Below are 24368 nucleotides of genomic sequence, written 5' to 3'. Positions count from 1 at the left end.
ACACAGCTTGCGTTTTACTCCTCTCAGCCCAGCTGGAACCGTGTAGAAACAAGGCAGATCCCATTTTGTGTCCTGCGCTGCCCAGGCTGCCCGCTCAGCTCTGACTCCAGCCTCTTGTCCGCTGATGAGCGAAGCAGAAAGGGGTCCTCCTGACTCTTGAGGTCCGGCTGGGCCTATGGAGCCGGTGGTTAGAGTGGGCTCAGTTGGCTAGGGAATGGAGCAAACTGGATAGGGAAGATCATTAATGGAAAGTAAATGGAATGCGAAGATGCTGTTTTCAGCTGCTCTTCTGAACTTAACCCCGCTCCTGAGCATGCAGCTGAGGACTTAGAGCGGTCACTGTTCAATAGAGGATGTCAAGGTGTTGCGTACAGCAGCGAGTGTAGAAGCTGCAGCCTCTTCCAATCTACTGATCAAAGACTCTGCGCCTCCCATTTCAGAGAAGGTGAAATGATGATAAACTCAGAGAAACTGAACCTGTGTCCAGTGAATCTTCAAACTGGACTGGCAGTGAACTGCAACGTGTATGTGCCTTGACTTCGTTCCTCCTGCAGGAGACCTGTCCCCAGGAGGGACTGGATAGAGCTGCTAATAATGCCTGGATGGTGTCTATAGACCTAAATGATCTCAGATTACTCTGCAGACTATGGACCATGTTGTGTACTGAGCTCTATCCCATGTGTTCCCGGTGTCCCCATCGCAATGGACACTGCATCCTACAATGCTCCACTGGGCTCTGCCATATCTGAGTTTCAATGGGATGAATTTTAAACCAGCCCAATGCCAGGAATTTCCCATGAGAACTTGTCCTCATTAGGTTTCCAAGCCACTTTTGCAACTCCCCATCCATTTTACATATGGTGTGTCTTACGGGGTGACGAAGCTTAACCTCCAGCCCAAGTGAGCTTCGCCTGTGCCTGGTTCCATGACGCTTTGAGTGCGTGTGTGTGCAGGCCGCTCTCTGAGCCATCCACAGTATCAGAGGTGACCAAGGTCCCCACGTTGGCCTCCAATCTCTTGGAGCAATCTCTTCAGCCGGCATCTGTTGGTAGTTCTGCCGTGGCTGGGAAGAGCTATGCAGCGTGCTAAGTGATGACCTGTGGAGCTGGCCTCTAGTCAGGACACTGTCTCCTCTCTCCGGTGCGCACACACTCGCGCACACTCTCTGTCACAATATTTACCTAGCGTCTTTCTCCCCCCGCTGGGTGACAAATGGGCGGCTGCAGAGCAGCTACCCCGCAAACGAGTGGGCTCGGATCACTCACTCGTTTCATGAGACCGCGAATCCCGCCCACCTCCCCTCTCGCTGCCCCTCCATTTTTTTTTTTTTTTTTTAAGAATTAGAGCCGATTAGCCACGTCATTAATTCTTCAATTTGACGGCTGATATAGCAGAGCCCGAAACACACTGCTGACCCTGCATAATGGAAACCCTGCTCCTTAACACATTGACGATGGGAGAAGTTAATTAAAATTCCACAGAGTGAAGGTGTCGGCTAACCTATAAACCTGTCGCTTTTAAGAACAAATCGCTGCCATCCTAGAAGAGAGAGGGGATCAGAGCAGGGGCAGGCAGGAGGGTACAGGAGTGGGGGAGCAGGAGTAGGGGGCAAGGGGCAGGGGAGATGGATTTTCACTAATAAACTTATTGTTTGCTGTTTAACGAGCATGTATCCAAAATCGTCTCTGATCTCTAGCCAGACCAGCTATTGGGGGGCTTGTTGTCCCTGCCTGAGCCGTTGGGACCTGCACTTCCCTGCTTTACATGCCCAGCACACCTGGTCTAAAGAGTCTGCATTGTTGGGCTGAAGAGGGCAGGGAGAACTCAGGATAGAACTTGGGTAGTGCCGTTCATCAGCCAGAGGAGTCGTTGTTTTAAGCATAATATCACTGGCACCTTCCACTTCATCCCAGATTCTGCACATTCTTTGCCCAATTCTCCCCCTCCCATGCTGAGTGAAATCAGGAGCTCCTCCATAGAAGTCAGCAGCTACCCCAGTGTTCAACCGATGCAAGATCAGAATCTGGCCCTCTGTATTGGGTAGCAGGCACTGAAGTGCAGTGAGGCCTCTCTATGGTGGAACACAGAAGCTTTTTAACCACGTGAAGCAAGAGTGCACAACAGCTAGGACAGGAAACGAAGAATGCCACCAAATCAACTTGAAACTGCAAGGGCATTCAGACAGAATCCAATTTCTTAAATTGGAAGTTGGCCAGGACACACGAGTTAAAACCCTAACCATTTGGAAAAGCACCATGGATTCTTTAATAACCACCATCAGTCAGCACTTCAGTTTCCCATCTTGCTTTTCTGTAGTCTAGTTCTTTTGGTCTCCTTCCTCTGAAGCATCAGAGATGGTCACAGCTGGAGATGGGCTGCTGGACAGGGTGGCCCTGAGCATTCTCTTGTCCATGTGCTTTCCTGGCTGGTTGTTACTCACATGCTCAGGGTCTAGCTGATCACCCTATGTGGGATCAGGAAGGAATTTCCCCTGGGTCAGATTGTCAGTGACCTCAGGGGTTTTTCAACTTCTTCTGCAGCATGGGGTGTGGGTCAATTGCTGGGATTATCTGGATATAGCTCACGTAATCATTTCCCCGCCATTGCAATTCGTAAATGCACCCACTCTTTTCTTGTATTTAAAAAATAAAAATCTAAACTTCGGGCCCTGTCTACTCGACAGTGCAGCCCACTTGAAATAAGGAAAACTAGAGTTACTAGGTGGGTGTGCAGTGTATAAAAATGTTTCTTTATGTCTAAGTTCTCTGCAGCAATGAGTTTTCTTTGCTCCCTAGGAGAACTGCATGTGATCTGATAAAGGGCATTCAGGGGTTCTACGTCCTCTCCTGAGATGCTAGTTTGGAACCTCCTAGAAACATAAACAGAGATCTCTCCCTGTACGGTAACTTCAGGGTGTGCTGTCTGTAGTGATGCCATACTGGGGAGGTGGAGTTAGCTGTGTGAACGGCTACTGATGAGCTCTGTATGTAAGGATCGGGCAGGACGTTAGTCCCATCTGTGGGGAGCAAAGGAATGTTACAAGTCCTTCTGGTGCTGCTCACATGAATTGTCCCGGGGAGCTGGATTAGGCCCTCAATTTGGAATGCGCTAGCACCCTGGAGCTGGGGAAATGGCCTGAAAAGCACCATTCATAGAGTAAATAGGAAGTGGCAAAGAAAAGCAGATTCTCGAGGAGATGGTGTGAATGGCCTCTGTGTCTCACTGCTGCACTTTGCTCCCCATAACTTCTTCCCTGTGTCATTGAGCGTGAGGTGAAACGGCTCCCTCGTTATACTGAATTCCCTTCGAGGACAGCAATTCAAATCCATCCTCAGCAGGTAGCAATTCGAAGTTCTAGCCTTCTGGGGGCAAGCGGGTGGCCTGCCTGAAGAGCATGTGGGGTGGGCTTCTAGGCAACTTGCCAGCGAATGGAGGTCCACACCCCAAACCCCACTATCACAGCTGGCACCTCCTGGCTCCCTTGTTGGCAACTTCAGCAGGGAAGATTAAATGAGCTATGGAGGTTTCCTCGCCTTCCGAGGCCTGGAGAGGGTCCTCCCAGAACTGGGCGGAGGCACGCTTGCCGCACATTGTGGGGTACATTATGCTCGTGCTGCCTGGGCTAGCTCTGTTCGGTGGGCGAAGAGGACTTTGGTCTTCAGGGATATCAATTAAGCACCTTTTAAGAAAGAGAAAAAAAAAGATGTATTTATTCAGGAAGTCTGAACAAGTTCCCAAATCCTTGCCATGTAAATACGAGAAACAAAACAATCATTCCAGCAATTAGTTTTTGTTTAAAGAGACTTTATAGGGAAATATAGTCATCCTATCTTTAACAGGTTGTCCCCATATTTTTGAGTGAGCATCGTACAACACCTATAGTATTCAGAGTAGCAGCCATGTTAGTCTGTATTCGCAAAAAGAAAAGGAGTACTTGTGGCACCTTAGCGACTAACACATTTATTTGAGCATAAGCTTTCGTGAGCTCATCTGATGAAGTGAGCTGTAGCTCACGAAAGCTTATGCTCAAATAAATTTGTTAGTCTCTAAGATGCCACTAGTACTCCTTTTCTTCTCACCTATAGTATGTCATTTCTGGTGATTTTATTAAATCATGCACCTGTTAACTGCATGCAGTTTACTGTGACTCTTCCCCACGCAAGTTTTGCACCTGTTCTGTTGGGGGGGGTGTCAAAACTTTGATCTCCTTGGGTAACCCTCTTCTTTTTGATGCACATGGAACCGTATGTTCAGCTAAGTGACTTCTTCATTGTCATTCAATACACACATTTTAGTGGTAAGGCCAGCTTCACAATTGTGGAGCTCCCTAACAAAATGATATGGGGTAAAGGAATTGCATCCCATCACCTTTGGTCTCCTCTCCCTCTCTTTCTCTCCATAATCTCTCCTCTTGCATTCAGTACAGCCAGTATTTCTGTTGCTCAGTGCGCTGAGAGCAGTAGATCACGCAGTAATGTGGCACCTTTGGGACTTTGGGGAAGAATTTAAGGGTGTCCCATAAGGTAGGAGCCCCACTGGACTGCAGCTTTGAGGGCTCCCAAAAGCTGGCTCTCTGCTATGATAGCTAACACTGCAGTTAAGGTTGCAAAGGTGCTTCCACTCTAAACCCTTCTCCCTAGCCGCTCGTAACTTACTGCAAATTCATTTGCCTTTTGAACTCTGTAATGTGCGTGTTACATTTTTCGTTTAACGCTGATTACTGTGGTGACTGATTTGTGTTTGGGGACCAGTCCCAGTCTGCATGAAATGGACCGATTCAAATTAGCAAAGTGAATCCAAGCCTCTAGGGTTTCCAGTGGAATAGCTGCACCTTCATGCTTCACGTCTCCCAGAGGTGAGGGAAGCCGGAAAAGAGAAGCGATCACTGTGCACCGTTGGATTTGGGGACAAGTTTATGGAGAAACTGGGGTGTCGGTGCCTGGCGTTTATGGCTTCGGACACACAGGGTTTGCACTAGTGTCATGCTGTCTCCATGCACCTTTTTGAGGAGACCCTCATGGCAGCTCAGTCCTTTTTATATGGTGGAGAGGCTTGTAAACTGGGAAAAGAGGGAGTGGACTCTGAAAAGAATTCAACTTAACTCTCAGTGATTCAGAAATCCTTTGGCACTTACTTCCTAAGAAGTTCCAGGTTTCAAATCCCCTTTTATCCAAACCAACTCCTTCCTTTCCTTCCGTGTTTGCCTTCTAGATTTTAAACAGTTTGGGCCAGGGAGAACTGTCCTCTGTTGTCACCTCCAAGCAAGCTGGCACTTAACAAACACACAAATGATTACACAGGTACAGCCGAATTTTCAAAAATGCCTCCAACGCGTCAGGTGTGGTTATGTGCTTTCAGGCTAAGGCAGGTGCAAAACTTGTGTGAAGCTGATCACCCTTGTTTAAAATTCTGGCTGCCTGATAGCACCTATCCTCATGCTGCTCTGGGGTAAATGTATATCCCAAAGAGAAGTCAGGAACATATCTAAGGCTTCAGCATTGATTCTGGAGTGTGAAACATTTTCTTTTAATTTTTTTTATTTAAACTTCACATTACTTGGAATAATTGTGAATGATTTGTAATGGGTGCCTGGCAGAATTTCTGTGGAGTAAAATAGCCTGATCCCGTAAACTGCAATCAGGCTGAACAACCCAGTGGAGGTAGGAATTTTACCCACGTTTACATATCACAATCAGGGTCATAATGTGTAGCTTATTAATCTTGTAAGGAAAAATCTGGCTGACAAGTTTTTTTTTTTCTTTTAAAATGTCATCTCCTTCTCTCCACAAAATATATATGTATGGAATGACAGGAAAAGCTTCCCTGAATATAAAGGGAAACTGAAAAGCTTTGCATAACGTTAAAAACTGTTCATATGATTTGTATGGCATATGACTCTAATTAATCAGTGTATCAGAGAGCTCTGGAACCATGGCAAAGCCTAGCAAGACATGAATGACTGACTAAATTTAAAGACAAAACAGCTGGATGTTTGTTCTTCTTTTAATTTACCTGCCAAGACCTATGTTCTGGATCCTGTGTTTCTCCTGCAAGGGTTGATGGTCTAAAGCAGGACAGGAAACCAGAGGGAAAAGGGCTGAAGTTTGGGCTGAGCTGATAAGTGGATAATGTACATGTATTGGAAATTTGTAGCTGGCGTGTGTGTGTGTTTTTTACTGAGGTGAGCTCTGACCTCAGGTAAGGGTAGATGCAGCAGTAGGCCCTTTGTGACTTGAATGATTTGACAGCTCTGCCATCTCTGTCCGATACACTGTTAAGTTAGTGTCAGGGTTGGATGGATGGATACGCACGTGCGCCCCAGAGCCAAACATGTGCAGTGATGCTCTCTCCTGACTTCCCAAAGGCCATTCAACTAAACCAAGTTCTTCTAAAGTTTACTCCTTGTATTGGCATATTTATATGGTGCTGTTCCCTGATTGCGTTTGGGCACCTGGCTAATAGCTCCTTAATTTATTCATCATTTAATTTTTGCTTGGATCTATTAATCCCACTTGACTCCACCTCAGCTGGAAGCTTGTCTGAAATGATCTATTCTTTTGATATCCCAGAGCTTCTCAATTAACCTGGTGTAAATCAATGGAGCTATTCTGACGATTCCCAACAGCTGAGGAACTGCTCTTAAGGTGCATTCTCCTGTGCCTAGTGACTCTGGAAAAATGGCACCATCTTCCTCAGCAGATTTCTCTCTCCATGTATCAGCATCAGATCTGCTGACTATGGTAATATTTTTTGGTCACTGTTTCCTATTGCTCACTCAGCAGAGCCAAAACGGTGGTGGGAGAAGGGGCTGGATTTTACGCTGGCTCGGGCACCATCATTAGAATTGTGAGCAGAGTTAGGAATTGTAGGAAGTGGTGCCCTTGGCTGCACAGGCGTAACCTGGCAGAACGCAGTGGAGTTGCACAGATGGAACTGTGAGGAGAATTTAGCCTGCAGGAAGAACCCCGTTTGACTGTCCAATCCCTGGGTGGGTTTGCAGAGTTGGCAGTTCGTAAAACATCGAATGAATGGTGCTGATTTGTGCTGGAGTCCATGAGGCAGTGAACATGGAGCGCCACGATGCTCTTTTGAAAGAGCTGTGATGGAGAAGAACCTTGACCAATGCTTTTCTTTACCTAAGAATAAAATGCAGGAGGTTTTTCAGCTAGTTTTCTTTCTCTGCTTCTCCCTTCAGGGGCTAAAATCGTGCTCTCCAGCCCACATCTGTGTGCTCTGACCCTGCTCACCTTCTGTTGGAAGGAATAGTTCAGGTTTTGGTGAGATCGAGTCTTGTTCCATTTTCTTAATTAGTGTGTGATATTGATTCCCTATTTTGTTTTCTCCACTTGAGTGAACGCACATACATATGAGTTCCCTCTCCCCCTTCCCCTAAACACACATACACCTACAGATGCCGGTTTATGCATTTTGCTACCTTCCTTACCTTTTTAATTCATAGCCTGCCTCCAGCCATCTTTCCTGTAGCTGCCGAGGTTTTACCAGTTGCAGCCGTTGGGTGCTACTATAATATTTACTACTACAAGTGTTGCAAAAATTAGTACATCATGTGTCTGTTTTGGATGGGTTTCACTGTATCAAGCAGGTAGCTGAATTTATCCAATTCGTCCATTTCTAATTCAGTGCAGTTGCATGTTATATTGAGGGTATTTTTGTTTCTTCTTTGGTGCTTAAGGGGGGGGGGAAGTCTGTTTCTGAGAGCTTGGGGGGAAGTCTCTTTGCTGTATAACGTACAAAGTAGTACAAGAAAGGAGAAAATGCGACTGTCTCATTTTTTTCATGCCACACTGATTACAGTCCAGGGCTCTGGCAGTCCTACGTTTTCCAGTTTCTGTTTCCAGTTTGTAATCTTTGTCTTCTCTGTTCACACTTCCAGGGGGAGAGAAGGTAATTTTCCTGGACCTTGGCTGCTATTTACTTTTGCTTGGGTGTACAGCGCGCCTTTGTTTTTCCACCTTTGATCAGGGTCCTGCCGACAGATAATTTAGCAGTTGCATCCCAGGGTGGAAGTGTGGAGTTAATGTTAAAATTAGTTGTTTTTTTTCCCCCCCTAACTTCTCTGGCTGATGGAGCAGAGAAGGAGGTGAGGGGGCCATAAATTCTAGTACGGGCGATTCTGCTTCTTGCAGAGAAACGCGAGCCTCTGATGTCTCTACAGCACTTTCATTAACATTTAAATTAAGGGTTTGTTTTTCGGGCGGCTTCAGAGTCACAGCTCTTTCATGGCCTGACACATGCAAGGCTGCTATCTCTCTTGCCTGCAAGCTGAGTGTACAATCGTAATCAGTGCTGTATTTTCTGATCTTCCTCTGGGGAGGGCAGCGACCTGACAAGCTGTGCCAGAGGTTCAAAGAGAATTGGAGACAGACCTGCAAAGGTAGATGTGCAGCAGGATGCGGGTTTCACTCCTACAATTAAAGAGTGTGTTGTCTGTTCCCCTCCCCTCTTTTTCAAAGAGTTGGTTTAGGTCTGTGCTGCTGTGTGAGAGCCCCAGGTGCAAATGCCTGTTTCCAGGTTCAACTCCCAGCTCTTTTCTCCCCAGCAAGGCCTGGGGAGCTGTGTGGAGGATGTGAGCTCTCGCCGCAAGGTGGGAAGTCAAGGCGCAATGCGCGTAATTAGCATCTTGGTCTCCTCTGTAAAAAATAAAAATCCAGGTGAGCTGGAGGCTGGTCTGTGTTCTGCTGGCCATGGTAGCCATGCGGGGTATTGTGGTAGGGGCAGGCTGTTAAGGGAAGAAATATCTGGGACTCCACCAAAGGGACCTTTCCAAGGGAAGAAGCTTTCCTTTGTGTTCTGTGCTGTTACGGAGTGCGTGTGTGTGCTGTGAGGCTGTACAACGTGGCTGTGGCACATGAGTTGATTGTCACTGAAGCAGGCGCAGGGCTCTGCAGGCAATTTGGCTGGTTTAAAAGCACAAAAGCAGTAAGGCCTGCCCAGTAAGTGACTTTCCAATGCAGTAACAGGTCCTCTCTATGCGTCTAAAATGCTGATCTTCACGAGGGTCTGGGTGAACATCAGATCTTCCCCTCCCCAGGGTTGTCTCTGCCACACCAGGTGCCATCTGTAAGTGGGCCATATTGACCTGGCAGGATGGCTAGGGAAACCCATGTACTGTGGGTTCTCAGCCTGCCGTTCCAGGTCACCTGATTGGATGCTCTTGCATACAGCACAGTGGCTTACAGTAAAAGGAGGTGAAAGTTGCCAGCTTGCTCTGGGCATGTGCTTGGGAGATGGAGTTGGAGGACCACTACTAATACTCCCCTTGTCTGTGATTCATCTGGGGCAGGGAGCATGCAGAGCTGGAGTTTTTGGCAGTTTGGGTAGAGCTCTGTGAAGACCTGGCTCAGGCGCTGAATTGATCTCTACTGAAATGGCTCCTCCCACCTCTGTCACTGCGTGGGCCATGTCTCATGGATGCCACCCTGCCCATTCGCTGCCCTGTGTGTGAGCGTGCAGCTTCCCTGCAGCAGCTTCAGCAATTGCTGAATGATATCAGGAAAGTGTTGCATTCTTTCTGGAAAACACCAATCACGCTGTCTGCTTTTGCTCTTCGTTCCCCCTTCCTTTCCCAGCAGTTCTGGTCTCTTTCCCTGCCCTGCTCGTGATTCCCTGCAGTCTGGTCCTCTTCTCCTTGTCACCCCAGCACATGCAGCATGGTTCCCCTCTCTCGCTGGTAGCTCCTGGTGGGTGAGTAGCAGCTGCTGGTTCCAGTCCCTGTTTGTGATTCCTGTTTCCTCTCTCCTCCTCTTTGTGTGCTGGTGGCCACTTAATGAGAGGCAGCTAGGCCGACTTCTGCTCGTTCCCCGCTCCAAAGAGACTTGTTGAAGCAGCTGGGAATGGGGACAGCACCAGCTCTCCACAGATCTCAGCTTCAGAACTATACGGCTTAGAATTTGATAGTAATTACTTGTAATAGGTTAGAACCAAAGATGTGCAAGGTGGTGTACAAATGCATAAGAAGGTACCGTCGGTGCCCTAAGATCTTGTATAACAACCCCATCTTCCCCTTCTCTTCTTCCCCCCTCCCTCCCGCCCCGTTAGCTGGTAGCAGTAGTAGACTGTCATCCCCTGGACTGCCCACTGAAGACTAGTTCAGTCTAAAAGCAGACACAGGGTGGGGGAAAGTGATACAGCGTACAAGGAAAAAGCATTCAGGGTGGTGGGAGGCTCATGGCTGTATTGTTGTGAATTTTTGAAAATATATATTTGACTGATTTCTTGTAGCTATTGTGACAGAAGAGGGTCTTGAGGTGGGACCTGAATGTGGGAGAGTGATGGCTTGGGATAGCGTTCCATGCATGGGGAGGCAGAGGGAGGGAAGGGTTGGGTGGCACAAAGGAAAAAAATGTAATGTGAAAGCAAGATTTTCAAGGGTGGAGAGTCTTGCTTGCTAGCACGGTGGGTTTCATTCAACACTGTGACTTGCAGCACAAAACCCGTTTGAGGGACGTTGTCAAGGTACAAAATCACCTACTCAAAGAAGCTTTCCCCTGAAGTCATTTTGTTTTTTAACCTTTGTCTTACCCCTGCTCTGATCTGGGCTGGCAATTCCTGTGTACGTTTCAAGCACGTGGAGTGGATTGGATTGAAGTTACCTGTAATACCTGGTTACTTGTATGACTAGCAATGGCACAGCCTAGTGTTCAGAGCATGTGGTATATCGCCCAGTACTGTCTGAATAACACAGCTTTTAAGTGTAGATGATTTTATTGTCATCGATTCTAAGAACCGTAGAGCTGCGGGCTGGAACTGATCTGTTAGTCTGTGTATCCAGGCCTGGAATTCACTTTCTGCCAGTTTGTGATTGTTTCCTGCTGCATTCTCAGATGCTTCATTCCGTCTAATAGATGACTCCAGTGATGGGGCTTCCGCCGCATCCCTTGAGCAACAGTTCTACCGAATTGATAGCTCTCCTCATTCAGAAAGGTTTCCTGATAGAGCTTCATCCCTTTGCTGCATGCACCACCATAACCCTGTCCTCTCCTTCCTTGAGGCCTCCAGCCTCGTAGACTCTGAGAGAATTGTTATACTTATTCAGGGCTCCATTTCACATGGTACTGAGTGCCCCTGCAAAGTGCTAGGTCAGTGAAAGGCAATGAGGTCCTTGAGCATGGGGGATGCCCAGCGCCTTGCAGAATTTGGGCCTTCAGTGCTTGGAATCTAGACGCCTGCGTCCATCCTTACACTGGTCTGTTGGCACTCTGGTTTAACCCTTGTGGGCCCTGATTCTGTTCTTGTTTATGCCAGCGTAAGTCCTTTGACTTCAGCAGAGCTGCTCCTGACCCACACCAGTACAAGTGCAGTTGGGGTGGAACTCCTGCTAGAATATATATATATAGTGACAAAGTTCCTGCTCTACCTTGGTGGGTCTTGCGCTTATCGGCGGATTTGCTCGCCTTGGAGCTTCACGGCAGCCCTCAGCTTGGCCGTTTTTTTGAATTCACAGTCCCGGTCGACTCCTCCTGTGTCTGGCCAGGAGTTGGGAGGATTTGGGGGGGAACCCGGACCCGCCCTCTACTCCAGATTCCAGCCCAGGGCCCCATGGAATGCAGCTGTCCAGATAGCCTCCTGGAACAGCTGTGCGACAGCTACAACTCCCTGGGCTACTTCCCCATGGCCTCCTCCCAACACCTTCTTTCTCCTCGCCATAGGACCTTCCTCCTGGTGTCTGATAATGCTTGTACACCTCAGTCCTCCAACAGTCGCGTTCTCACTCTCAGCTCCTAGTGCCTCTTGCTCCCAGCTCCTCACACGCACACCACAAACTGAAGTGACCTCCTTTTTAAAACCCATGTGCCCTGATTAGCCTGCCTTAATTGATTCTAGCAGCTTCTTCATTGGCTGCAGGTGTTCTAATCAGCCTGTCTTAATTGTCTCCAGAAGGTTCCTGATTGTTCTGGAACCTTCCCTTTTACCTTACCCAGGGAAATGGGACCTACTTAGCCTGGGGCTAATATATCTGCCTTCTATTACTCTCCTATAGCCATCTGGCTTGACCCTGTCACAATATATATATTTTTTTGAAAGATCCACTGTATTTACAGGAGCAGAGGGGGGAAAATGCCTGCCCCTGTTCCCTGTCCCCCAATGCTTCCACCTCCCCCCACATTGTTTCGAAAGGCTTGGTGCATCTTTGATTAGGTGTAAGTCAAAAGAATTTCCACATCGTGACCTTAATAACTGGGGTTGATTGGCAGGCGGTCTGTGGAGAGGGAGCAGCCAGCCCCTTTCATCTCCCTTAGTGCCGCGTGGGGACAATGGGCCAGCATATTTTCCTTGTTGTTCCTCATTTGAAAGGGTCTGGTATCTCTACTAGGTACCTGTGACATGGGGGTCTTGATTGGGGTCTCATAAAGGACCCTGTCAGTGTGTCCAAAGGCCAAGAATACAAAGGCAATCAGTGGGTGGGGGTCTCAGCTGACCACTGAAGAAGGGAGGGGAGGGTCCTGGAGGCAGTGGAGGGAGAAGCAACCCCCGATGGGAGACCTTAAAGGAGGGCGGGGGGGGAGGGGCCCATTTTTGTCCCGAACTCATCAAGCACATCTGCAGAATTGTCCCAGCCCCTGCCCCCCAGTTTCAAAAGAAGATGATCGTTTGATAAACCGGCCTGATTCACCACTTTCTCACAAGGGAGGGAGACCCACCTTTGACCTCTGTGATTTCACATTGGGCCCAGCTTTTCTTCCCCCCACTCCAATTGCTGGAGAAACTTTGAAATGCATCCCTTTCTTTCCCTCTCTTTCTCTCTCTCCCCCTCTTTCCCTTTAGGTTTTTCCCCTTTCCCCTCCCCCCTTCCCCGCTCTCTCGCTTTGTAAAAAGCAGGCGCGCTGCTTTGGAGTTTCGGCGAGTAATTAGTAAAATCTTTCGGCAGCACAATAAAACGGCAGCGCTTGGCCTGCATATTCCCACCATTTACATACTAGCGGGCATGCGAGAAAACAGGTGGCCTTCCCAGTGCATCGGCGCCTGTGAAAATCATGGGGAAGGCAGGGAGGGGAGCTACGCCGGGACCCACTCGCTCCGGCTAGCTATCGGAATGTGCATGAATATATTAAAATATTTTCACACAATGCTTGTATTTTCCAACGGGAAGAGGCATCTTCTCGATGAAAGGCGGCTGGCCCAGACGGCAGGCCCCTTCAGAAGGCTGTTTCCCACTCGGGGCTTGTTCGCATGGACCAGATAGGAGGGGGGGGAAAGAGGGGGAATGGGCTGCATCTCCAAAGAGCAAAGCTTTGCGTCTCTTGCCCACTCCCCGTTTTCCAGCAAGCGACTGCAGAGCTGAGTTGTGGGGATTCATGTCACCAGCGGGGGCTCTTCGTAGGCGCAGGGGCTATAAAGAGGAAGTAGTTTGTAAGTAGTATATAGCTGATACATGAAATTCACTTTCTGCGGCAGGAAATGGCCGAGATGGCTCTGTCCATTATGGGCAGCATTAGCAAAGTGCCCGTTCATAACAGTGAATGTTCTTACAGCGCTTGTTGGCTGTCGTTCTCCTTGCTGTACAGAGCTTACTAAGCCACTTGGCCAAAACAGGTAAGTCACAGCGCTGGCATTAGAACCGAGGAGTTGCTGCCTTCCAGTCCTGGATTCATTAGACCACGTTGCCTCTGTGGTAGTGTAGCAGGAGTTTTAGTGGGTGTTTTGGGTTTAGCGGCACAGTTGAACCTACCGATGGAGCAGCTGGGTCGGGTGGAACTCCCTTTCTCGGGCAGCAGGATGAACGACCTCACATGGCTTCCATATGTTGTAGGGTGCGAGTTCGAATCCCTGGGCTAGTCGAACTGTTCTGCAAAGGAACAACCTCACTGTATGGCTTTGCTGCCCGCATAAGCCCCAATCAGTTGGAGGGAATTCGGGGAAGAACACTAATAAAAGGGCAAGGGCTGGTAGGGATTGAACACTTAAAGAACCAGTGGTCGATCTCTTGGCCAAAGTCGGAGTCTCTGGGTGTGTCTCGAACACTGAGCCCTGGTTTACACTTGGTGGGGGGGATCGATCTAAGTTACACAACTTCAGCTATGTGAATAACATAGCTGAAGTCGATGTACTTAGACGTACTCACCGTGGTGTCTTCGCTACGGTGAATCTACTGCTGCCGCTTCCCGTCGACTCTGCCTGTGCTCTCGCGGCGGTGGAGTACAGGAGTCGACGGGAGAGCGCTCGGGGGTCGATCGCTGCCCACCGATCTGGCGGGTACTGTAGGCATACCCTGAGTCTCGCTCTAGGGAGTCTTTCGGAGTAGCAGCCGTGTTAGTGTGTATCCGCAAAAAGGAAAGGAGTACTTGTGGCACCTTAGAGACTAACAAATTTATTTGACAGTAGGGAGTCTGTTGCTCTGGTCAGAGATAAGATTGCCTCAACTTATGCCAGTTATAGGAGTATCATGGTAGCCTAGTTCAGAGCTCTCCAGAGGGTGAGGATACACTCCACAATTCACAGATCTCAAAAAGAACCACCCCAGGCTCCCAAACATACTCCCCTGCCCTAGTGAAATCCCCCCCGACTTCCCTCCAAAAAGCCTGGGAAAGGAGGAGTGTTGCAGAGGACCCGGAAGGTCCCTAAATTGTCTCTGGCAGATGATATGGGAGCAGCAAGCAAGCTCTGAATCCGATGCCTCCTCGCGTTGGCTCTGCACCCCAGTACCTTCCCTTTTTAGAGTAGGGGCTGGTGCTGGAGGGCCTGAATTGACCCCGACTCAGACAGCTAGCACCTGAGCCATTCCATACAGTGAAACCCTTTGCAGTGGGGCTTGTCACGTTGCCAGCTTCACTGTAATAAATGGAGCAATCTAAGGTAGAAAAGACCTATGGGAATAGGGCCCTTCAATGCTGACTCTCCCAGCCAGTTCAACATCGTCCCTTATGGTAGATTTCACAGTGCAGAGATCTTAACCTTGCCAGAAAAATTACCAGCATCCAAACTGGCAGGAGGTTTTACTTTTAAATGATTTTATTCAGACTTCCCCCTTCCCGCATCCACCTCCCCCTCCCCTCTCGGCACTTCTTAAAGAGGCAGTGAAAAAAAAGAGCTTTGGTTTTTGTTAAGGATGGGGGTTAGAAAGGTTGCAGGGGGCATGTAGCCCTCTCATAGGGGTGTCTTGTCAGGGCGCGGCATGAAGGGCACAAACAGATCATAACCTTTAAATGAAAATGCGGTGGAGGGGAGAGATGAAAGCATTGAAACAAATTAGATACATCTATAGGGGGTGCTCAACTGGAGAAAATTAGCATTTCTTCCTAATTGGAGTGCAGGGCATTCCATTACAGGGTTTCATTACAAGGAAGGAGAGGACCCTGGGCCTCTTAGGGGAATTTCATTCCTCTTGTTTGTTCTTCTAAAAATAAAACTATATTTGGGAGAGGCTCAGGGAGTGGTGGCAGGAGTGAGTTTGTCTGAGTTAGGGCTTTAAAAGTACATCAGGAATGGAGGTGGTAAATGTTGGATCCCAGTTCTTGGTGCATGGGGAGCAGTGCGCAGAAGACAAGTGGAGACAGATCTTAAAGTCCCTGCCTCTTATGGGCAAAACTTGAAAAATAAGCTGTTAGAGACTTAGGCCGGTTAAAAAAAAAAAAAAGCTTTTGATACCAAATAGTTAGTCTCTGCCCCGAAGAGTTTACAGTCGAAGGCCTTGTCTGTATTCAAAGTGCACTGGTTTAACTAAAGGTGTGATTTTTTAATTTTTTTTTTTAAAAAACAGAGTTCATCGTAAATTGACAAAAGCCTGGCTTAAATCAAACTCCGTTCCCCCGCTGCTTTTCTCTTGTTCAGGTAATGGTTTAAATCATCCTTTTTGTTAAACCACTGTAAATTTGACTAGAGACAAGGCCTTTCTGTTGAATGTGACATGACCAGGAGAGACAGGTGCAGGGTTACAGCCTGGAGATCACATAGGTGGCACAGTTTGCTGGTTCAGATAAGCCATGTATATGTTTAAAAAAAAAAAAAAAAAAAAAAAAAAAAAAAAGGGTGCGGGAGGGGGCAGTTAAAGCCATATGTGACTATTATTGACTGCGGGCATCACAGAAGAAGGGATGTAAATGAGGAGAGGGCAGTGGCTTGGCCTCCCAAAAGAGGGAGTGCGTTCTGTGCATGGGGGCAGTAGGAAATCTTGTCACTAAGAATTGGACTATTTAGTGACTTGCACAGTTATTGTCACTGGCCCTTTTCCAAACGTGGTGTTTATTTTGGATAAGCACCATTTAAACTGTCTTTTTAAAAAGGAACACAGACTAATATCAAAGAGAAGACATGCATGTGTAGGTAGCACACACCACCTAGCCGGCGCTGTCAACCATAAACTCTAAGTCCCAGGTTCAGGAGGTTAAATGCCTGTACATTGGAGGATCATGGGATTGCAGGAAGCTAGTGATGGAAACACTGTGTTTGCTCGTCAAGTATGGCCTTGAGGAGAAGGCATAGGATGTTTAAACTGATAAGAACAGATTTAAAATTTTTATTAAAACTAATGTTTAAAATCAAATTTTACACAAGTTAAGAGGGAAGGTAGTGTACACCTGGGGTCAGGCTTGAGTTATGAAGGGTTACAAGTATTGGTTACAAGGTTTACAAAATGCATACATAGCACATAACCAGTATAGACCCAGATTGGGGTGTGGGAGTTTTTTAAAGCATCAGTGAATAAGTGATCAGGGGTGCGCCACTCATAGAGTGTATTTAGAGTCCATGTCAGTATTGGTGTAGCGAATAAGTACATGGGTGGGGTGCATCCCTTGGTTCATCAGGGAAGGAAGTAGGTTATTTCCCTGATCGGCAAGCTCGATTACTCGATACTTCACTTGATCTTGACTAAAAAGCCCAGTTTTTGAGCACACAGGGCTGGCATTTCAGACTGGCACAGGGTTACAAAAGTAATAGATTTTAGTCTGACATAATCTTGGTCATTTTATTCTTGCATCTCTCTCAAACTGGGAACTAAAGCAACGCAGGCTCTATTCACATAAACAAAGGTTTGTAGGGTTGGACCGTTAGAGCTTGTGGAAGTTTTATATAAAGCCCTGTCCATTGTATGGCACTGGTTATACAAACGTGTAACTTTATTTCATTGGAGTACTTCTGTTGACTTCAGTGTGCTGCTTGCAAGACTACAGTTAAATGCTTGCTAAGCGATGGTAGGATTGGAAGCTACCCTAGACAGGTGGAAGTTAAACCATGTTCGGTAGAACCTGTATTCCCGGCTAACCTTCCTCCCTCTCCCGCTATACATCACAGCAGAGTACAGATGGGGGTTCAGTAGCAGGAGTGTGGATGTAAACAACAATAAGCATTTTGAAACCTGTTTATCTGCAGGGTGGATTGACTTATATCAGAGTGACTTAAATCACTGATTTTCATCATGGTTTAAATCAGCAAGCTGGGAATTTGGATTTAAATCATCGCTTTGAGTCTTGTTTTTCATTTGTACCTTTTAGTTATTTTCCTAAAGAAAAGTTTATTCCCATTAATTGCTATAATTTGGTACTACTTTTTGCTAACCAGAAGGATACACTATATCTGTATACATTAATTTAGGCAGTTATATAGGTTAATATATACTTATTCAGATTGTTAATGTTTAACCTTTTTTTATGTTAGGAAGTAGTGAAGGATGCACTTCTTTTCTCGATTTCTAATTTTTTACTCATGACTTGTGTCAAACTGTTTTTGAATGGAAATTGGAATTCAATTGAAAATGCACAAAAACAGCATTTTAAAATTGTTTTTATTAGTTAAATAAAACAACTTTAAATATGCTGGATACATGAGAGAGGAAAAATGTAAGTTTGCCAAATCATAGTTTGCATTTAAAACTGACTGATCTATTAAACAAAGGAAGTATTATCTGTAGTTAGTTAATTGAATTGATTGTTCTTTGGTCACTCTGTCCTTTGAGATTTTAGAAGTAGTAGATCTCATCCTCTCACACCGAGTATTTATTTATCGTTTGGAAGAAGAAAACAAGTTTCCTTCCTTTTTCAACTCCCAGTTGGTTTCTCAACTTGGAATTAGTTCCTGAACTGAACTAGTTGAATAAATTGAAATGAAGAAAATATTCTCTGTGCACCTGCAGAAGAGGCTGCAGCTGTCAAAAGCTGGTTTAGCCCTTCAGCAAACTCTGGCTCCTGGTGCTTAGCCAGTGATTTCCACCACTGTGCAGCTCAGAAAGCACTGTTGCTGCCACAGGCGCCTCTGCGCAGGAGCAAGCACAGTTAGACAATCCCTTCAAAGCATGGGTCAGACACAGCTTTCTCCCTTGCGCCTAGCAGCAAGTTTAGAACTTGGACCAAGTGTGGCTCGAGAAAAAGTTGTGAATGTCCTTTGGTCCTGGACACATCAGAGACCAGATCGGGTTTAGAACTGAATCTGGTGTCTAATTAGCAAACTGTGCTTCGAAATCCTAGTGTAGATGGGGGCAGGAAGTGGAGAGACCGAAGGAGGGGGGAATGGCTGAGGGGCTGGAACAGGAGGGAGACCCAGAGTGAGAGCGGTGGAACGGTAAGTTTGGGGCGGGAGGGGCAAGAAGTATCAAAAAGGACCTGTTTCTCTAATGAGTTAGAGCTTTCCGTAAAGTCTTCTTCCCGCATGCTATTAAATGCCTAGTGCAGGCTGGCGTTAAAATGTGGCATCACCAAACCCCCAACCCCTGCCATAGCTCCTGTCTTGGCACGGAGCCAAGCTAATTGACATCTGTCGTTCAATGGTAGCAGAGGTCTCTTGATACCTGGAATGCCCAAACAACACGGCACATGCTGCTTCATCGGTACCCTTGTTGCGTTGGTGTCTCCCTCAAAGCTTTGCATGACCCAGGCACACCAAATAGGGGTTGGGAAGCAAGGTACACGACTGTCCTGCAACTATACAATACAAAACAAGCTCTGTCTAGTGTGCCTGGCGGTGGCAGGTAAGCTAGAGAAGACAGACCATTACAATACTCATATGGCAAAGAGATGCTGGGTCTTAAAGATGCTGCCCTGATGAGCTCTGTGCACAGTCACACAGGGGGGTGTGTACACCTACCCTTTTAAGCATGTTGGCCCTTTTTTAGATGATTTTGATTAATATTTTGGGGCCAGGTATTAATTCTTTCTAACTTTTGCTGTTTGTTGCCCTGTCTAATTAGTAAAAAGAAAAGGAGTACTTGTGGCACCTTAGAGACTAACAAATTTATTAGAGCATAAGCTTTCGTGAGCTACAGCTCACTTCATCGGATGCATGAATTAGTAGATCCTTGCTCTCTCTCCTCCTACCGCCCTCTCTTGAGATGGCGCTACATGCTCTCCTAAGCCTCCCCGTCCATCAGAGGGGGTTTGAAATGAGTCCGTGCTATGGTTGGTAGACACAGCTGCTAATGAAGAGAGAGAGCCCATTTCCTCTCAGGAGAGAAGTCTGTGCCAAGGTGACGGATGGTCCTGGAGATTTATTAGTGTGGGGGTGAGATGGGGGCTTAAAAACCAGAGCCGACAGCTTGTTTCCATCAAAAAATGAAACCAAAGAAAAATCCAGTGACTGTCTTTTGTGTCCTCCCCCTCCCCTCTCCTGCCCAAAAATCAGAGGCAAAAGAAAGAAATGGGATGATCAGAGGAAGCAATTAGCAGATCTTGAAATCTAGCAGAGCTGTGGCCCCTACTGCTGCTTTGCTGGGACTTTCCCTCCCGATTTCAAAGTGAAGTGCAGCTGTTTGGTAGCTCACACCTGCGCTTTGTATTGCAGCCTGTCTCTCCCATCCTAGCATGTTTGAGGGCTGGGCACATGGCAGGATAGACCAACACAATCTGTTTCCTTTGGTTTTTGTTTCCTTTCATGTTTGTTCTCTGTATTGATCAGCAGGAGTGTACGCCCCAAACATTCCCTTAACGGTCTGCATCTCTAGCCTCTCCACTGGGGTTCCTGCTCCAGAGATGCATTGGGTTAGAACGATGAAAAACTAGGATATCCAAATGCAAAATTAGGAAGGCAATAAGACCTCTGTTCCCTTTGTCTAAAGGTCTCAAAGCGCTTTGAAAATGCTAGCTAATGTGGGTGGCATCTTGTAATTTGAACTCAGAACTTGGAGCCAGGAACTCCTAGATTATGGTCCCAGCTCTGACACTGATTTCCTCTGTGATGATGGGCAAGTCACTTTGCCTGACTCATTTTCCCCATCTGTAAAAGGGGAATAATATATACTTCATGGGGTTTGAGCGGATTTTTTGGATATTGGGTCAAATTGTGCTAGGGCAACATTGCAAATCCGGAGTATCTCCATTGTTTGGTGTATTTGAAACAGTAGAAACACGAAAACTTCCATATAAGCGCTAGGTAGTATTAGTATTTTTCAGATTGTGAAACTGAGGCCCAGAATGTTTAAGCTAGTTGGCCCAAGTATCTGGTCATACAACCCAGGAGTCCTGACTCTGGTCCATTTCTAACCTTTCTATATTATTACCTCTCAATAAGTAGAGAACCTGAGCAGAACGACAGGACTTAAAATGGATGATATCCCTTTGGAATAATTTACTGGGAAAGGTGATAGAAGCATGTGGAGTCTGACATCAGGAACCCTTTTACCAGTTACTAATTCAGGGAAGTATTTGGCTGCCTGCAGTGGGTGTGTCTCTGTGTATTCAGGGCATTCCCTCATTTGACAGCACTGATGGCCTCTTGCCAAGTGACCGGCAACAGACTGATTCAGAATGCTCTGCTATTGGCCAGTTGTGTTTTGAAGTGAATTGGTCACAGCAGGGTATACATACCAGTGGCACACAAAGATTGGAGATTGTATTCATGTTCTTCCAACGTTGTCCTGAGACTACAGGATCCACAGGGAAGCAGTCTAGCCTTAGTTTCATGGGACCATCCTTGGATCAGTCTACATTAAAAGAACATTGTTAAGGTTACAAAGTCAAGCTCTCAGGTTGGGAAATGTCAGAATTAAGGCTGCCCCCTTGTGCATATGCATTATGATATGACATGATTGTGCATGTGCATTATGATATGATATGATTACATGATCACATACTAGTTTTTCCCACAGGACTCTTCCCTCATTCAGTGCACAGGGTGGATTGTGTTCACTTAATGAGCACCTATTCAGTATTTTGTTTTCAGTCAGTGTTTGGTCCCTTGCCTTATGCCTTACTACACGCTAGTCAAACCTTGCTCTGAAGACCAGAATTACTAATTTCCTCATGGGCTTTTCACTAACGGATCTCCATGTTTCACACATAATAGTGAACGCCCCTGTGAGGTGAGGGGGATGGGTAGTATATCCCATTTTGATTATAGGAAATGGAGGCATAGAAAGATTAAGGTAAAAAGTACCCACTTATTTTGGGTGCCCAACTTGAGCTTACATAGCTCTATGTATGTTCAAAGCACAGCTCGTGTTAACTTCAGTTGCAGCTGTGGGTGCTCAGCACTTCAGCAAATCAGACCCCAGGGTCTCAAAGCAGGGACCCAGAAAATAGGGTACACACAGCGGTGACCATCTGTGAGAAGTCCGGTTTAAGTGACTTGCCCAGCATCACACAGGAACGCTGTGGCAGAGGTAAAGACAGAACCCCTTTTCCCAGGGCAGCATTCGACTGCCTGAACCATGAGAATTTCCTTTTTTCTCCTGTAATTCCCTGCCTCATTTGCTGCAAACCTTCCAGCCTCTGCAACAAATCAACGGGGGCTCCCACAAGCAGTCGCCTGCTGCCCAACCAGGATTCATCCCCAAAGCAGGTCCAGCCTGTGCCCTGAATAAGACAGGGGTCCTGCGGAAGGAGTATGTGAACATGAAAGGAAAGACTGTGATAATGTACACACACAAGGAGGCCCAATTAAAGTTACACAGGCAATCTTAATTCGGCATATCCTAACGTTTGAATGCTGGACTTTGAAACCCTAATATTCTTTTAGAATAGTTTTTTTGTGTGTTCATTTCCTAGGTACTTTAAAGCAAACTGGAGAAACAGATTCCGTCATGTAGCATCATATTAACACCTACACGATTCATTAGCAAGGCTGGAACCTTTCGATCCACCCTACGACTTCTGCCGCTTGAGCTAACAGTAACTGAGAGCAGCAGTAGGTTGTCATCCTCTGTTTGGGCCAGCACGAGAGGGGAATGCTCTCAGTTAGGTTCCTGGACTTGGCATGGCCCACAGCAGAGCTCCAATTGCAGGGGAAGTCCTGCTCAACCCCAGGGTGATATTTTTTTTTTTAAGGATTGGTCAAAATTGGGTGAATTTTCTCTGAGACGGCAAAAGGCACATCCTTGACACACAGGCCTGACAAAGTTCTAGTCCCAACTCCAAAGTATGGGGGCTTTGGGGCTTTTCAAAGAAAAGTTGCCAGAATTTGTAATATGGTCAAAACAAGGTGTTTTTCCCTTTTCTCATTCGTGGAACCGGCTGACCTGTTTTGGCCTAAATTTTCCAGAAATACTGACTCTGAGGCAGATACCCAACGTGGACTACGTCCACCCAAATGGTTAAAGTTTGCCAGACTTCAAGCAACTTGAAAACAGGGTCTTACAATGGGAAGAGTCAGATGACCTTAAGTGGTGCTGCCAGCCCTGCCTATAACATTCCCAGATTTAATTTTTGTCTTGGGCAAATTGCTTATTTGCTTCACACGGCATCATCATCATGATGGAGTGACCCTGTCAGGGTGTCTGTGCTACTCCAAGGTGGCAGCCTTTAGATTCAGGGGAAAACATTTCTGGATTTTGACCTCTTCTGTGCTCCTCCTTCTCACCCAAAATGTGCCACCTTTATGTATTGATTTGACCAGTAACTGACTTCTTGCTGGGGTGTAGAAGCCGCTCCTCCTAAGCATCTGTCCCAGACCATTTCTCGTGGAAGGCACACCTTGATCCGAGCGATGTGCAAGCTAAATAGCCACTTATATTTTATAATGACTTACTCCACAACATTGAGCACTACAGAAATAATCACCTATTTTGCTTTGCGTTGGGACCTACTTATGCCTCCCAGACTTGATTTCAGTGGGACTGTGTGTAGTGAAGGCACTGCTCAGCATAAAGGCAGCAGAATTAAACCTCTGGTTATAACCCTGCCACTGTTTGTTTATGTCCCTGGAAGCCTGGGGTGGGGGATGCTTTTTAGAAATAAGAAGTCAGTTCCACCTTGAAGTTCACCTGCAGTAGAGCTGAAGGGCTTTGTAACCCGTGGGAGTAGAGCGTAGACCACATCATTCAGGATTGTGGCTCTGAAAGCTGCTGGCTGCAGCATGTGGGGTTGTGGTTATCAAAGCTGTTGGCCCCTTGAGGTCCCCGACTTTGATCAAGATTTGGTAGTAATACAGGAGCCATTGGAAATTCCCCATTTCCATACATTGAAATCAGTTAAAAGCACTCAGTGACCCCAGAGCACATGACTGCAGGTGCAGCTATTGAGGCATTTTGAACCAGGCCCATGCTGCTAATCTGCATTAATTCGCATACCGCACAACTTGTATCACTGACGGTTGTTAGAGGTAAAGGGCCTGATCATAGCATCACTGATGCCCACTGCAAAACTTTCATTGACTTCAGCAGGAGCAGTGTCAGACCCAAACATTTTCCAGGCAGAGTTGTTTAATATCTATGTTGGTGCCTCGATTGTTTGTTAGCTCAGTGGACCATCTTTGGATGTGGGGCATGGTTCTTCTCTGCAACCTCTGCTGCAGGTCTCCCTTGCATATTCTGTGCTCTTCTTATATGCAGAACTTGCACCGATGTCAGGAGGAATTCCACAGGTGGAATGAGCATGGAGAGCAAGCATTGGAGCCTGCGAGGCAGTTGGAGAAGAGGATTCTGCCTCTAGCTTAGCAACTGGGGAAAGGAGAAAAAGTTCACAAACTATAAACACCGTTAGACAATCCCTTCCAGAGGCTGGGGAGCTGGTGGGAGGAGGCTCTCCTGAATGTGTCTGTGTTAAGCTCTATAGCACAGATGGAAGAGGGAAGCCAGGGCTGCTAGCAGGAAGGCTTTAGCAGTCATTTCGTGCTGAGTTGAACACAGATGAGGCTTTGCTCTCCTCCACAGGATCACCTGTTTCCCCATGCTCCGTTGTTCTGGGACGTGTGTGTGTGTGTGTGTGTGTGTGTGTGTGTGTGTGTTTATACACACACTCATTACCTTTAACCTATCTAGTCATTTTGCTTCTTAAGACCTTCTTTGAGCCCAATTCGCTTATCCATCGGGGGGGAATTCTTTTAATCTTCCTCTGGGAATAACGTGAGTATCATGGAGTGGGGGGTGAAATGTGGAATCAATGATCGAATATTTCTGTGTAGACCTGGAGCTAGTACAGTCTCCTGCTTCTGTCCCCATTATGTATAGTAAAAATGACTGCCCAGTAGTTCCGTTTGCTGGCTGGCTG

The 24368-nt window shown here is 46.8% G+C and overlaps 1 protein-coding gene across 4 annotated transcripts in view; it reads left to right on the top strand.

The window, feature by feature from the left end:
• Window positions 1-24368, top strand: part of FBXW4 (F-box and WD repeat domain containing 4) — a 91564-nt gene that overhangs the window by 26683 nt on the left and 40513 nt on the right. The window contains exon 6 of one of the 4 annotated variants that reach the window (XM_043519929.1): window positions 282-552. The exons of the other annotated variants lie outside the window; for them this stretch is intronic. Within the exon in view, the coding sequence (XP_043375864.1) occupies window positions 282-537 (256 nt within the window). The 3' untranslated portion in view covers window positions 538-552. Of the gene's footprint in view, window positions 1-281; window positions 553-24368 lie in introns of those variants that run through there. 4 annotated transcript variants of the gene reach the window in all.

The sequence above is a fragment of the Dermochelys coriacea genome, chromosome 7 (genome assembly GCF_009764565.3).
Source record: "Dermochelys coriacea isolate rDerCor1 chromosome 7, rDerCor1.pri.v4, whole genome shotgun sequence".
NCBI lineage: Eukaryota > Metazoa > Chordata > Testudines > Dermochelyidae > Dermochelys > Dermochelys coriacea.
Note: the sequence above shows the minus strand (reverse complement) of the source record. Positions and strands in the feature narration are given on the sequence as shown.